The sequence below is a fragment of the Ambystoma mexicanum genome, chromosome 12 (assembly GCF_040938575.1).
Source record: "Ambystoma mexicanum isolate Mex_15411 chromosome 12, UKY_AmexF1_1, whole genome shotgun sequence".
NCBI lineage: Eukaryota > Metazoa > Chordata > Amphibia > Caudata > Ambystomatidae > Ambystoma > Ambystoma mexicanum.
The window spans coordinates 1209557049-1209574315 of NC_090936.1; the positions used below are offsets into that span (position 1 = coordinate 1209557049).

The window sequence follows — 17267 nt, forward strand, 5'->3', positions numbered from 1 at the left end:
ATCCACGTGAAATCTCTATAGACTCCAGAATAAGAGTGGTACAGCTAAAGATACTACATACGGTATACTACCCCCGAGTGGCCCTTTTTGGTTGGGGAAGGGCAACGGATCCAAACTCTTTAAAATGCCGAGGGGAAGAGGGCACCTTCATCCATCTCCTTTGGGACTGCCCTAAAATCAAGACATTCTGGACACAATGCTTACAAGTTTTGGCAAGAGCACTGGGCCGCACGATAGAACTGCGACCCGCAATAATGTTACTGGGGGCCCCAGATGAGAACATCTCAAACAAATGGGAGGGCATTCTTCTCTCCACAGCAATGGGCCTGATAAAACGTGACATTGCGCAGAAATGGGGAGCCCCGAAGTGTCCGACAGTGGCTCAGTGGTCCAACGAAATGGACATCTGCGCGGCGAAAGAACTTATACAGCACCTGGATGCCCGGCAAAGGCCACAAAAATCTGGGGATAATAGGAAGAAAGTGTGACCTGAGATCGCTCTGAGGGATGGGAGAGCGGGAAGCACAGGAGCACAACATGGACATGGCAAAGACCTTATTGCTGGACAGATGATGTACAGAGTGGCAAGAGACGAACAGATCGACGATCGACCCGGCAAAGGGAGACGGAGGGTGGGGAGAAACAGTTGGTATGTTGTATGAATGTTCAAAACTTTCAATAAAATGTTATTAAAAAAAAAATTGCTCAAACTGAGCTGTATTCATTAGTTCCACTGCTTCAACATCGTATTTCCCACTGTATGATCAATAAATATCCTTTTTCTTTAATAGTTCTCAAAGAAGAAACTCTTCTAAACAGTAGATCGAAAAAATGATAATAGTTGTATTCAATTCAAATAAAGATTTCAAAAAGGCGTGTTTATTCACACGGTTGTTGAGGCAAAGAAAGACCCATTGGTGTGTTGAAAAACACCATTGTGCCAATGCATTTCGTTGCCTAGCACCATCTTCAGGGCTGGGTCTCCGTGCGGGGGCTTAACTCGTGATCTCCCCTTGGGAATCTGCTAACGGGCGAGCTGCCTGTAACATATGTATTAATGAGTCAAAGCTAATGCCTCATGTCCGTTTGTATGACAAAAACCCAAGCCCCAGTAAGCTAGCACACTCACCTCTTGCTCGTTTCACTCCTTCGCCAGCACTGCAAACCCCTACGCGGGAATCCGCACGGCTTCCTGGCTTTATTCGTCATCATGGCGACCCAAAAGGCGCCGCCCGTAGGCTACGAGCAGCTGTACGAGTTGCGCCTCGCGTCCCACCCTCCCATGGAAACCGTAGGATGGGACGGGAGGTCGCCATGACAACCTGCTCGCCTACACATATTCAAAACAGTGATGGCTTTGAAGTACAATCAACACCAAGAAGCAATACCTTTACGCAGGGTCCTCTCCCCATGATTCCCCTTTCCTATCAAGTGGGACTATAGGCATACAGATATCTCATACTTTGGTAACAACTGTATGTGCACGTGCAAGTTATTGTAATAACTGTAAACTCCATTATGTGATTATCGCAGGCAAGTCTGCCCGTTATTCCCCCATGAATCAAATGGGGACTGCAAGCATGCAGATCACTTGTTTGTTGGTAATAATGTACATCAACGTGACTGTTCTCCATATTATGTCTCACGTGTACACCTTGCATCTGCTAGCAGTGTTGCGGGTGCAGTGAAAGTGCTCCCAATACTACTCTGCATTGCAGAGCTGACAATCCTGTATCAATACTATCCAGTGTCTATCTGTGTGTTACATGCTCATGAGTAACTCTGTCAACATCCACGGAAGCGCACAAAGCGTGCTGTCATCTGGGTGCTCAAAGCATTGTACGTGTGGTCCCAGTATCCGACTATTATATCCACAAGCTAGTGTACATTGTCAGTGGTAACTAGCTGCTACCATAGTCATAAACAAACACATCTAATTATTGTTCTTCAAGAACAAGTGGTCAAAAATAATCTCAATCTGAGTTCATCAAACAGTAACAAGATTCCTATGTGAATAACTGCATCGGGCTAATTATTGAAAATGTCTATCCAAGTTAAGAGATAGGACCCAGCTAATTCCCAACTTCAGGATGCTAAATCTATACCATAGTGGAGCCTATCACAAATTATGGCTACTCCAATGGTGGACCTATACATGTTCACTTTTTAGCTATGACATTTTCAGAATTAACAATGTGTCAACAAGGCAGAGCATCTTCATAATATTCATTTCATACATAGCCCTATATCTCTTGCAGATGACTAACACTTGGATAGTTATATAAGCAATCATGATCTTGTTGTTTGTCTCATCATAAAAATCACGCAAAATGGATCTCCTCATTAAGTCCTTTTGGTGCCAATGTCCCCAACTTGTCTGTCCAGAAAGACTTTGACAGATTATGTTTCTTCTCATGCGACATTGTCACAGATCAAATTCCAGGTTTTGGAAACAATAAAGAGAAGAGAACCACACGAGAAACATTCAGAGAAGACTAGATCAAAGAGAGTCTTTCTGGATAGACAGGTTGGGGACATTGGCACCAAAAGGACTTAATGAGGAGATCAATTTTGCGGGCTTTTTATGATGAGACAAACAACAAGATCACGATTGCTTATATTGATTGAACTATCCAAGTGTTAGTTGGTGGCCTGATATGTGGGGTGGTTATCGGATAGAGGTGGGAAGGTTGGCAGGGGCAGGGTGACTGGGGAGTGCTTGCCATACAGCTAGATTATCTTTATTTTAGGGTGAGTAAGGCGGAAATTCCCAGACTAGATGAGGTTCTAGGCTTCTTGTGTGGGGCATCTGGATATCTCTAAAAAGGAGTGTCCAAGTACAGCAGTTAATGAAAAATACACTTGGATTCGAGTTTCCTGGATAGGTAGAAAACGGTCTAGGTTTCAAAGCATAGCATACAATGAGAACACACCTAGATTTGAGTGCCTGGATAGTGGCTGGGAAAAAAACGTAGGTTTCCTAGTATACAATGAGAACGCACCTAGATTCGAGTTTTCCTGGATAGTGGGGAAAAAGCCTATGTTTCAAAATTGCAAAGTGCAGCAGTTGCTGAGAGCACACAGTGATTAGTGTCTCTTTGAGAGATGTCTAACAAGCAACTATGGATGTATTTGAGCGGAGTGCTAAGCGTTGAGAAATAATTATAATGTAAAGGTTATAGACAAATGTGAATGGTGGGGTAGTTTAATGAGGAACAGTGGTGACTTTTGCCTAACTTGTCGGCTGCTGACAGCCGGGGAAGCAAGAAGCCAGCAGTCGTCAGACACCTGCAGATACGATCTGGAGCTGCTTCTGTAGGAGCTGCCCTTTTCCTCAGGTCCTTATCTGAAGGGGCTGCGATGGGAATTTAGCCGATCAGAGGAGGGGACGAACGGGGGTTGGGGACAGAGGGAAGCCAGCGAGCAGGGGGCGCGGGAAAGAAGCCAGGCACCGAACACGCAGTGAATCTCCAGGCGAGGCAAATACAATTACTACCAGCAAAAAACTATTTTCGTTTTAAACTACGCAAAAATGGGGTCGCTCAGGCATGCAGATCGTGCTTACCTGACCAATTCCACAAGTAATCCTTTACAAGAAATGCTCATTTGATGAGAAAGCACTGTACTTTGAGTTCACTTTTAGCTGTGTTTTGATGGCTTATTCTTTTTTCTGACATGACCCCGCAATATGACGACCCATCTATTTCTCTGTGGAAATACTTTTGTCGGGCCCGTTTGCTGTGCTTGCCTAAATGTTGGAAAGTCAAGTCGGTGGTCCTGTTTCTCAATTGTGTGATTGTGCAAATGTTTGTGAGTGCGAGTTTATTTTGTGCACCCAAGGAATTGTATTGAGAAAGGTGAAATGCACACAATTCATGTTAACTACTTTTTTGCAGGCCAAAGACCTGTGAGGGTGACCATTTCCAAGCTGTGTCGCAGGCTCTTAGCATGGAAAGAGAAACCGGAAACACCTTGCGGCCATCGGCATGTACTGTGCCCATCTCTGAGGTCCCCGCCGTCCCGGCAAACTCATTCCAACTCGAATCTGATTTCAGAAGATTAAAAGACATTCCTGATGTATTATACATGTACCTGAAGGTAAAACCTCCCGTCGGGTGCTGATGTGCAATTTAAGAAAAGGTAATTGATTTGAATGCATTGGTCCCTCCGTAGCCTCAATAATGGCTGCCTATATCTTTGACGAAATCAGTGATGCCAACTAAAGTCCTTGTATGCCTGCATCCCGTCCTCCTTCCTCTATACAGTTAGCACCTCATATCCAAGAGTATGGAGGAAGAGGGATTCTGGACTAGGAGTACAGCGTAGTCACTACAGCAAATAACATTTACTTTTGCTGATTTTGATGTCACAGCAATGTACAACATATTAGATTTGCTTGTGTTGTGACGTCACAGCAGCATACAAAGGACTACACAGCAGATACCTTCCACCTCTCCCACACTCCTGCCCACTGCCCTTTCAGAGCATCAAAGAAGCATGAACATGGTGCGCGTGCTGCTGCTGTTCCACACCTGAGCGCAACAGCTGTGCGAAGCAAGCCAGAGCGCAGATGTTAAATAGCGCCACTGAGCTATTGCAGGGCATCCCGCTGCCACAGTCGCACAAAAGCGGGAGCGAGCAAGATACACCCCGTTCAGTGAAACTGGGCCACAACTACACTCCACTCCACAGTTCTCGGAGAGATGTGGCGGCGCTCTGCAACAGCTCTGTCTGTATGAACAGAGTTGCTGTATATACTGCAAGAACAGCTTCCTCCATGGTTCCAACGCTCTGGGGGTAATGGGTAGGAGCCGGAAGAAGCATGAGTAATGAGGGGAATGTTGATATGCAGAGAAAGTGGAGGCAACGTCTTGGGGCTATTGGCGGATGGCACCGTAAATCAGGTATTTCTTGAATGTTCTGTTGGGCCATGGGAAAGATTTTGCAAGAAGTTGGTGGGGAAGGGGTGGGTCCAGAGGAGAATCCCTTTGGCTTGTATTGAAACGTATGATTGTATCTATGTAATGTGATGGTGCTAGGTCTGATATTGATAAATATGAAGAATGTCTGTATACAACTGGCACCAAAAGATTCAAGTGAATTGGCCACCGGTAGCCGCCTTAATTCTATGGGCGGTGCGTAGGAGACCAGATGTTTTTTTTTATATTAGGGGGGGAAAATGTAAAGGTACAAGTCACAAGTGAGGCACTCTTCCTGCATGCAAACAGCACAGCATTTACTTATCGGGAGTCAATTTTCACTAGCCAATGGCTAGTGGCTAGTGGACTTTTTGACACCTGCTGTGTATAGTTCTCCCGTGAGCCTTTTAATCACCAAGCTGTATAGCAGGTTTATGGATGCTGTTAAGGTGGTAGAATTGAATGTAGTGAACAACGATGACTTAATACTGTAGGTGGGCACTTTCTCCTCGCATTGCCTGTTGCATCACGGACCACTCACTTTTCATGCTCGTTAGCTATGATGTCGCTTGCAGCCCTGTTCCGACTACCAACTCACTCACTGTTCTGCGCTGTCATGCCATTTACCCCCAGAAAGTTGCTTATAGGCTCGGTCTCTGTTTTGGATGCAGCAAAATAAAAACTGCCAGTATGGTTTGGTACATTTGCCTTTGCACCCAATGCGCATTACAATAACTTGCACGTTTCCTTTTGACTTGGTTGATCAAGTGCTGCTGGTTATTGCCTTTAATCTATTAATGGCTCAATACGGTTTGTTACAGGCCTACATACTCTTCTACATGTATGCAATTATATTCTCATACGAAACAAAGAAACACAGAATCCTGTTTAGTGCCACCTCAGAGTAGCCATGCCACTCTTTTTTGCTTCATATGTAACTTCTTTGGTCGAGTAGAGTAGTTTTTAGAGTCATGTGTCAAAATTGCCTTCTCGTTTTTACATTGTGTTGACCATCAAAGTCGCAGAAAGGCCTCCTGAAAATAGCATACACCTTCTTCAGTCTATAACATTCCAAGGTACACTCCAAGGCTTGGGCAGGTTGTCACTCTAACAGGAAGGTCCTTGTGTACCTGCAGCCAATCGGCAGTGACAAACTGGCAAAATATGCCCAGTTTTCTGAATTCACAAGTGCAGCACATTCTGTGTCCCTGTCAACCGCTGCCTGAAGATGTTATAGTTAGCGCTGACAAAAGTTGGCAACACATTATTCAAATTGGGCATGTGGGCACCCTCAGTGCGGGCCAGTGCACTCCTCCTGAGCTTCAGAAGCCATCAAAGAGGGTAGTAATTTCACAGAGGACGCCCTGAATATGATGAGTTCTCCTACTGGCCTCCTGGCCCACATACCATTGTCCATTGAAGTGGTGCAATGGAGGCCCATTTCCATATTCCAACAGAGCACCTCTTCTGACAGCCCAGCTCATCCGCGCAGAAGCCTCCAACTGGTTTTACAGGCAGTTCACTCAGTGGGCTCTACCCTGAACTAGCCAAAGTCATACCAGCAGTGACCCCAATCCTTCAGGGGTGATCAGGACACTCGAGGCATGGCCTCCCACTTCTCACAGTCATTCGTCTCTTTGGTAAGCCATGCTGCTCGTCTAGAATTTGCAATCAAATTGTGTCCTGTGTCTCCAGAGACTTCCCGGCTTGATGGTCCCCTGCGTTGCATTAAATCCAGTGGCAGGACGCATGATGACATTATTGCCTCTCCAGCTGTTTCAAGCCAAGCCATGTAGGACCAGAGCCCTGTGGCATTGCCTTATCAGCCTTTTGGAGTACTGTGGCTATAATGGGCTGTGGATCCAGCGCTTCTGAGGGCTGCAGCTTCGACACTCGGGCCTTCATTCACACTCACACATTGATGTTGAAGTGGGGGTTCCTGGATGCCCCCTTGAATCCTCTCTGGATGATTATCTGGAAATAATGTCTTGTTGCTAAATCTGATTGCTGCAGGACTGGTGATTTAAATGTCATGTATCATGTTTAAAACGGCCTGCATAATCTATAAAGCAGTCGCAACCGAAAGGCCCCTCTACCTGGCTGAGAAACTCGCCATCTCCACTGGACCAAGGCCACCAGAAGCCACAACATCACCAGGCTGGTAAAAAAAAGAACTGCAAGAGGGAGGGAATAAACTCGAAAGCATGCCCTTTCCTGCTGCGCACCCTTTCTGTGGAATAGGTCACCAATGCAGGTGAGACTACGGAGCGCCTCATATTAATCTTGAGGAAGGACTTGAATACACTGCTCTTCAATCATCTCGCTGATGGCTGCTCTCAACCTTACTTCTCCTCCTCCCCACTTTGGTGTTCCCTCACATTCCTCCTCCCCCTGCCCATTCCAGCTCCTCTGTTACCTGTAGCACACTAGGTGCACCCCCCTATCTACAGCTCTCTGTCGATTTGAAGCTAGTCTTCTGTTTCATAAATCAGATGCATTCATGCACACATACATACACACTTATCACACTTGAAAAGAAATCTCAGAGGGAAAAGTTAGTGTACTCACTCATTGCTGGTTAATTTGTCAAAGCTCATTCCCTGAGAAATGTAGGATAGGACCGACCCTGGATAAGAGGTACAAGGCACAGACAATAATTTAAGAAATTCCACTCCCAAAGCTGCCATTGCCATTTCACGAATACCTGACATTGTGTTCCAGTTTAGCAGGAAACCTGGATGCATCCGTTTGAGGTCAACAAGGTTCCCAACTTGGCAGGTGCCCGACATCCCCTGGTTATCACACTAACTCTGCCTCACTTTATGTAGCCCAGTCATGGCGCTTTGCTTTGGTCACTATTTGCAGTATTGGGTTTGGCTTGTTCTGGACGGGGCTATTCACATGGGGTATTCTAGTCGTTCTTCATCATTGATTCCGGTCTCCTCAACATCTATTTTTTCTCGACAGTAATCATTCTATATACTTTTCCAGTACACCAGCAGGTGTCTTAAAAGTTTTTGTATAGAAGGGCCAAACACAGGACCCAACATAAATTACTCCTAGCAGCTGTGTGTCTAACAAAAAACATATAAAAAGAGTCCTTTATATATTACATAATGAATCTTTCAAAAATATGTACAGTCTATACAATGCACTGTATTAAAAACTATTTGGAAAGACCTTATTTGCAAGACAACCTGGCCTGGGCTGTCTCAAGGTCTCTGCGGCTCTCTTGATCTTCTTTCTTCCTGTGCTTTTTGGTGTTGACCTTCATGGCAGCAACAGCAGCATTGGGTGTGTGGGGACCCCTAAAGTCTTTAGAGATGCTGCGTGTGGCAGATGCAGCCCAGCACTCACCAATAGAGGGGGGAGCTCCAGAGCCTTCTCTCACCTGGGCCATGTCCCCCAGGTGTGGCCCAGGTCTCAGTGGGCCCCCTGGTCCATGAAGGGCTGGTCCCTTTCTTTAAAACAGCCCAGGATGGCTGGAAAACATTGGGCGTGCCCCAGCTATGGGGAGTGCCAGTAATTAGAAGCTCCCAGGGCCGGCGGTGATTCTTGGCCACCTGGGGGGTGGCAGTGCTCTAGGTGCTCCCCTGCTCGTCGGGGGAGCACCAACATGAAAACCTGGGTCGCGCCCAGCAGAGCGCCGCCAACCCTCTTGAAGGGGTTCACCATTAGCCATGGCGCTCAGCTCGCGCCAGCAACATGACCACCACAGATTTGCTCACTCCAACTGAAGCAAGAAAAATACATGAAAAGCGCTGGAGTTATGGTCGTCCTTTCCCACTATAATGCAACTTGATAGCTCGAAAATGTGGGTAACTTTTGGAGTTTTGGATCTCTAGGAGTTTAGAAGCTACATGAAGCCTCCAGGGGTCTTTTGGTAGAAGTCCACGGTATAGTGCCTTACAGCACCCCATAGTCTGCCTCTTGTTTCAGTCCAGCCAAGTGCATGTAATAGGAAGGTGGGTGGAGGGGAGAAGCTAATGGAAGGCACCAGATGGCTCCTTCTTGAGCAATTGGTATTCTATCACTGGCCAAGCCTATCCTTCCCAGCAGTAGCATTTAAAAAAGGGTATGCCAGCCAACTGGAGCACTAGCACGCTCACACACTCAACTCACACTCCTGTTCCACCTTCTTAACACGCTTTCTGGCAGCAAGTAGGGACCCATGCATAGGGTAAGTCACCTAGGTAATCGTCTAACAACTATGACTTTTCTAAATGTTCTCTTGCAGCTATCAAGACCTACCTTCAAGGCAGACTGTTTCTTGTATGGTAAAATAGCCCACTTATGAACGTTGGGATTTCTTTGTACTTATTTAATAACAATCTACCCTTTTCTATTTATTTTTTTAAGCAAATCGAGCCATCATTCTACCCTAAATTGTTCCAGAAATCCTTGGACCCAGATGTGTTTAACCAGATTTTAAAGGTTTTACAAGAATTCTATCTTGGGTAAGTAGAGCTTCATTAACCATCTGTTTCTAAATGTCATGATGTGTCGCTATTACAATAGGACTATGCATAACAGTTCAGGGTAAATGCTAAATCTAGTCTTTTTGAAAGTTTTAGGTAACGCTGAAGGACACAGATTTTGCACAAGATCTTTAAGTGACATTTATGCATAAAGAACAGGGCTTTCAGAAATGTAAACTGTCCCAACTTCAATTGCTTCTTGGTGCATCCAGCAAAACAGCCAGACCGCCTTATTTACATTCAGTGAGTTCTGTGGCATGGTTGTTTCTGCCAGTTAGTGTTTTGTGAATTTCCTCGAGCACCGAGGCACTGCATATCTCTTGCTTGGGGCAATTTTACAGCTTCTGTGCAGTGGTTGAAAATCCTTATCCCCTCTGCTGTTACACATGGTGCTGGGCATCATTAAATCGGATTAGATCATCAACGAGATACTGTTGTGAGCTGGCCACAGTATTCTTTCTAGCTCTATTGAGGAGGAGCCTATTGCCTCTACTAAACCTACAACAGACCGCAGAGGGGGCCGCGGAGTGTGGAGGACAAGTGTGGAGTCTGCGGGAGTCCGCGGGACTCGCGGAAAGCAGAAAGCTCCAGGTAAGAAACACACCTGTAACGGTGCTTTTCCTTCTAACCTGCACCGGGTCTAACAAACATTGATAGCTGGCAGAACTGATATCTAAGACTAAAAGACGACTGGAACCCCATCCTTAATAACTCACGAAGTATATATCCCAGGAACTGCCTGCTTGTGGGGATAGCGTGTGGGGGACTGCGGGACTCTGTCCTTTGACCCTCACGCCTCGAGCACCCCCTGCTCTTTTGATCTGACAAGTCTGCATGCAGAATTGCGAAACACAGATTGATAGCTGCGGGCCTTTGTCCTTTGACCCATTCGCCTTGAGCCCCAGCACTTGGTGCATAAGCTGTCTGACACCCCAGCTTTTTCTTCTTCTTTTTTTTTTCTCTCTCTCAGCACAATTGAATCTCACCACCTGTCCATGACAACTGCCTGTCTTCCTGGTCCCTCCTGAACGTTTGTTTGCTGGTGAAGAGGTCGGCGCGACCGGCGTCGGCCCCAGACCTCCGAAACCCGCTCTACTGCGTCACACTCAATCAGGCGAAGTAGCCCGACCAGTCCTTTGACGCCGCCCTGCCCAGCCTGCCGCACCCGTTGGTGTGGAGGAGCGGCACCGGCAGCCTCGGCAACAAACACCCTTGACCCGCCCCCCCCCCCCTGGGCTTGTATCTGTATCCGGGATTAGTTGATACCAAAGACCAAAGTCATACAAAAGACACGAACAAAATAACACTCACAAAATAAAATAAACAAATCAGTATGGCAGAAGTGAAAGAGCAAGTTGCACTGAATATACACCCCAATACTAGGATGCAAACAAAAATCATGGAGGAAATGCGCATATCAACCCGCATTCCTATCTCAGCCAAGGATGCAGGCAGCCTACTAAACTCCTACAGACAGGTGGACTGCGACATATCTAATGTAGACAGTCAAACATGTCACAGTGATGCAGAAACAAACACGCTAGATGCTCCGACAGCCTCAAAGCAAGACAGCATTAATCCTCACCACGGAAACAAAGAAATCAGCTTTGAGACACAACCCACCGCAAAAGACAAAAGGAAGCACTGCTTGATAGAATCTAACACTGTGACCAATTTTACAGAAGAGAAAACCAAACAAACCACATTGAAAGATATACAGCAAACCATACCCAAGAACTACTCCTCTGCCTCGACGGGAGTGCAGTTCCAATCGACATATCCATCTACCACATTAAGTGAATTTAAAGAAGAACCAGGATAGTCAGGAACCAGTGGCGAGTATGAAGCGAGAGGAAAGGATCGATCATCCATTCTCAGCCTATACTCACAAAAAGAGAGAGCAATGCACGCAAAGACTCAATGGAAGAATCATTATGAAAGCATAAGGACCCCTGAACAGAAAGCCACAAATACATTCCCCATCAATGCTAAACGGATGGAGCGATTATCACTCAATCTGACTGAAATTGAGGCTTTAATGGAATTACAGGACACAAATAGAAAGCTTAAAAGAACAACAAACCAAACACTCCCTCTGACAAGCAGAACCGAGATGAACCCTAGATCTAGAAATCCTATGGTCAACAAAAACCAATCAATGTGCCCAGAGAAAATGGATCCAACGAATGAACAGAGAAAGTGCACTTGCGCAACAACTTTGACAGCTCCCCAAGAGTCTATAGCGACCTCCATGGTCGACCTCCAAAACATGTTGATGGAGGTGACGACCCAAACCATGATCCTATACATAAAGCTCCATGAATCAAACATGCAGACTGTGAAAGAGCACACGACCTTACTGGCCTCAATATACGCCAAACAAAAGACTCTCGAAGTGATAATAGCAAAAATCCAAGAACTTCTGAATAAAGAAGCAGAGATCAGCTACAACTGGCAACAACGACTTGCTGAAATAGCAAGACAAGACAGATCGGATAAAGCCGCACTAATCGAAGCTCTTATCGCCATAACAGCGACAAAAAGCTTGAATACACAAACAGAACCCAAGGAGGCAAAAAACACTAATAATGGGACGCAAACTATAAACCAAAAAAAGAAGTACACAGTGATAAATCAAAAGGTTTCTGAAATGGAGAATAAGAACATTGACTGCGATATTCTACTAATTGACCTAACTCCAGACTCACCCCCCACGTGATGCTGCCAAAATCCTGTCCTCTGAAGCGTCTGACCAAAATCCTAAAACAGACACCCCCATAGGAAAGCCAAAAAAGGGGACGCAAAATTACAGCATCTTTGAACAACAAAATCCAAGTGAAGCACCTAAAATAAAAGAAAAAAACAAAAAGACCTTAACAAAAAAGCGTCAAAATGGCTCAAAAGCATTTCTGAAAAATCTAATGAACAGTGTAAACGAAAATAAAAAAGCTATACAAAACCAGCGTCAAGAAACAAAAATAGACAGATCTAAAACGAGCATACCAGTGCAATCTAATCTGCAAGGACATTCAAAGAAAGCATCAGAAGAGATTCAACAAACCAACAACTCAATCCCATTCACTGGAAAAGAGGACAGTGACGAAGGAAACACAGAATCGTTGATGAACTTTTCAACCTACTCTGAACAAGAAATTGAACCTAAAGAGAACGAAAATCCTGAGAAACCAACTGAACAAGGAGACCAAATCAACACATCATCAATGATAATACTGGACTGCTATGAAGAGACCCATGAAAGCGCGATGATAACTGCAGAGATATCATGTGAGGAGATCTCCGATGGCAATCTAACTTCGTCAAATAACTCTTCAACCTCTACGCCCTCAGAGTCAGCGAACTCGGACCAAACCTTGAATCTAGAGGACCAGATGCATCCCAAACCAAAGAAATCTAGCCAGATGGAACAAACAAGCCACTAAAATATCCTCAATTTGTTGACCCACTTCACAAGATCCATCACTATATATTAAGACTAGAAAGGACAACAAATCGTGATGTAAAACTGATCATGAACAGGACTAACACCCTTTGCCTATTTCAAGCCATCCCAAATTTAAAGACGATCACCACGAAAGATTTGAAAACAATTGAATTCATCAACGACAAAAGTCTGGACGACATTTTGATACATTGTCACACAGAAAAAAACTCTGAGGAAAATTTCTTCATCCAAGAAAGACATAAAATACCTTGGTTTCAATTTATCAATAGTAGAATGCTTTGCTCAGCAATATGAAAACCTACACCATGAGCACGTTCTAGGAAACAGCCAAATGTATTCAGAAATTAGCAGCACCGAAGACCTAGAATACACCAAGCTCTGGGACCAGCACAACAAGAGCTCCAATGAAAGTGACATCAGCTTCTACAACCCTGATACACATCAGCATAGACCGAGAAGAGCAGGCAACAGGAGAAGTATTGACAAAACCCCCTTCTGGAGAAAGCTCGACTCAACAAATAGCACCAATGATTACAACGACAAAACTTCACTATAATAATGAAATTCAGATATTAATCAGCTCGTGACATGTTGTTCATGGAACACACGTGGTCACTCACATTTGTTCCACAAAGCACATGCAGGTTTGAATAATGCCAGCATAATATGCTTACAAGAGACCTGGCTCACTGTTCCTCCAATCTGCGAAGGATACCTCACACAGACAAATCCCGCAATTGCAGGAAAGGCAGGTAGACCTTCAGCCGGTCTCATCACCTTAATCAGACACGACCTTTCCTATGAGGTCATCGAATACACAAACCTAGACTCCTACGCACAAAACACAATACTCAAAAAACGAATATCACAGGAACTGGAACAAACCACAAATGATGTAGGGAACCCCTCCAAATACCTTTAGCATTACCAACGTTTATTGGAACCCAAAGAAACACGAAGACGAGCAGACAATAGACACAATCCTTTCCATAATTGACATCAACACACAGAAATATGAAGGTATAGACCACATCTTATGTGGCGACTTTAATTTCCATATTTACGACTCGAAAGGAAAAAAGCTAGAAGAACATAGACTCGAACCCCGTGCAAGAAGATGGTCAGCTGAACTAGACAATACGAACTTCATCCGCCTGGATGCAATAAACAGACACATTGACCCCCACTCCATCCTGGTCATGTGGAAACAAGCAATCCATAATAGACTATTTTTATGTCACGAAAAGAATTTCAGCAGCCATCATGGAAGTAGAAAACATATCCAGGATCCTAAGCGACCATTACATCCTGAAGCGCTCGTGGGACTCAAGCAGCACTTCCCCAAGGAGAATACACATCCCTCCAATAACGGTAAACTCCAGAATGAACCGACTCAAAATCGCCCACCACAAACTAAAAACCTTGATGGAAACACTCAAGAACGCTGATTTAAAAGACAACAGCAAAATAAGCTACGGATGGCTGCTGAATCAGTTCAAACTGACAACCGTCCGGAAAGACCTTCAACACCCGAGGCATCAGTACACCTATAATGACTCGATTGCTGCAAAAAAAAAAAGAAACGCGAAGAGAAGTTAGAAGAGCAAAATACGAAACGAGTTTAACCAAAAAAATAAAAATACATAGAGCCAAGCAAAAATTCTAAAATTGGTTAAAAAATGCAAAAATGATACAAGAACAAGAGAATGCAGAAAACATGTCTATTCTCAGAAACAACAACACCCGACGTCTGTGGGACCTGCTAAACTCGAATACTAACAAACAAGAAGCAATGATAGTCGATGTTACTGAACAAGAATGGACCAGATACTTCACCGAGTTATATAAAGAAAGGCCTGCAATCCAAGGAAAAACCATCACCCAAAAGGAAAACACATGGGAAGTTGTATATGAAGTAAAAGATCTTGAAAATGCGATCCAGAACCTAAATGCATCACGGGCCCCTGGCCCTGATGGGCTATCAAATGCAATTCTCAAAAAGGATCCTAAACAATGGGCCGAATACCGCGGTGCAATCATCGACCTAATCAACAGCACCAAAAGGATACCTACATTCTGGCAGTTGGCAACAATAATCCCCATATACAAACAGGGATCCACCAAAGATCCGATGAATTACCGACCTTTGCCATTACTAGATCCTCTGGGAAAGTATTCGCAAACCACCACCTAACAAAATTAAACGCATGGTCAAAACTGACCTACCACCAAGCAACTCGAAAAAACGGGATTTTTGAGAAGAATTGGCACAAGTATAAGCCTATTAATTTTGAACATGCTAAAACACGAAACGGACAAGACGAACACCCAAGTGTATGTTGCATACGTAGACCTAAGACTCTCCTTCGACACAATCAACAGGGACCTCCTGTGGAAAAAAATTGAGCTGTGGGGATGCCCTAGCGACATGCTGGCACCTATAAAACTCCTATATTCGAACACCAAGATCCAGGTGAGAATGACAGCAGATGGGATCGTAAGCAACAACATCGGAACATGGCACCGGCTCAAACAAGGCTGCCCGTTGGCTGCTGCCCTATTTAACCTGTTTACATCTGACTACGAGGAAAGCACCAACTCCCCTAACATCAACCCCCCGAAACTTAACAACAGTGTGGTTCAATGTCTGATCTATGCTGATGACATTATTCTCCTTGCAAAAATGCCACGCGGTCTTCAGATTGCACTAAACAAAATGATCGAATACATGGATTACAACGAACTCACCATAAATATTAAAAAAAAAAGTCATGACTTTAATACAGAAAGCCCAAGGTAAATTGAAGAACAAGTCACCACATACAAGTATGTAGGAATTTGGATAAATCAATCAACGAGCGAAATTCCTTGGGCACTCTACTTAAAATCAAAAGTCAAATCGCTGGCCAGACAGGGTTTAATCATCCACCGGAAATTTGGTAAGTTCTCGATCAAACCTGCCTTAGCTTTTTACAAGCAAAAAGTAACAGCAATCTTGACATACAGGTGGGAATGCCTGATTAACATGGATCAATCTATATGGATCCAACTTGAAGCCATCTACTGGCGGAAAATTCTATCTCTACCACAATCAACCCCCATGCCACATATACGCTACGAGCTCGGCCTTCAATCTTTGCAATCCATAATCACGTGGAAAATCCTTGACACATACAGGAAACTGAATAACGAAGACAACATCGCAACACTTGATATATTTAGAGCATCGCCATCAACACCACCCAACTCTGTACTGACAAGATGGACAGAAGCCGCAGAGCTCATATGCTCGGAAAAAAACATATCACTCGACATGCTGATAAAAAGGCCTCAAGCCAAAAAGCATCTGGCTAGACTAGACTGGATTGAGACAGAAAAAAAGAAAGATGAATACAAGCTAAATCTTAAATGCGACGGAGAAGCAAGAGCAATAAACCAACTGCCCCATTAGCTCAACCTATTCCCAGATCGCCAAATACGCGACGCCTTCCTAAGATTTAGGTTAAACATCCTTCCGACACGACAAATCTTAGGCATATGGACTCTGAACGCCTCGAACAGTACTAACTGCAGATTCTGCAAAGTCACTGAAGAAACCATCAAACATATAATAATGGAATGTGAAGCTCTGAATCAGAAAAGGCTCACATACAGTAAAAGATACGAGTCAGCAATCATCCCATTGGACATTGAGGCACAGTGGAGCTATATTTTAATGGGAAACAGAAAAATGGTGTCCACAATCGTCCACTTTTGGAAGTACATCACTGCTGTAAACTATAAATAAGTGTTTTAAAGACTATGCTATTTTCGTTCAGAGATTTTCTTTTTTCCGTTTTTATTCATATTATTCTTAAATTGCACCAATATGTTGCACAAATGTAAGGTTTAAGAAATAAACCAAATGCATTTTAAATAAAAAATAAAAAAAAAGATACTGTCGTCGGAGCATATTATTCCACACAGGATCTTCAAATATTCTGACAGTAGATTGTCCTAAGCTGGTCCCCTTCTGGTTTACCTGTTTTGTGCCTGACAATAGTTGTTCGAGACCCATTTTGGACTGTGTTTAATGTTTGTACCTGGTATGCCAGCAAGTATGGTTAAAGTCCATTACCTTAGTCATGGTAGCCATTGCCATGTGGCCCAAGTCAGTGAAAAGGATGGAATTTCACCTGGAAAAAACTGTGCCTGGATCATTGAGGTAATTCGAGAGTTTAGCCTCAAGCCCATGTTCCAGAGGTCTCCCCAATCACTGACGTTGATCTTAAGAAGATCAGCACTCTGTGATGAATCCGATGCAGTCATCACTGTTTTCCCAGGGGTGACCTCCTCCAATGTGGCCAGGGGACGGGACCCACTACCTAATCCTGACCCTGGGGGTGGCTATATGAAGGAGGATAACAT

General features: G+C 44.4%; 1 protein-coding gene across 4 annotated transcripts in view; it reads left to right on the forward strand.

Moving 5' to 3' along the window:
- Positions 1 to 17267, forward strand: part of RPAP3 (RNA polymerase II associated protein 3) — a 280511-nt gene that overhangs the window by 234701 nt on the left and 28543 nt on the right. For all 4 annotated transcript variants that reach the window (XM_069629862.1, XM_069629864.1, XM_069629863.1 and 1 more), the window contains exons 14-15: positions 3897 to 4098; positions 9279 to 9376. In XM_069629862.1, coding sequence (XP_069485963.1) covers positions 3897 to 4098; positions 9279 to 9376 — 300 coding nt within the window. The remainder of the gene's footprint in view (positions 1 to 3896; positions 4099 to 9278; positions 9377 to 17267) is intronic.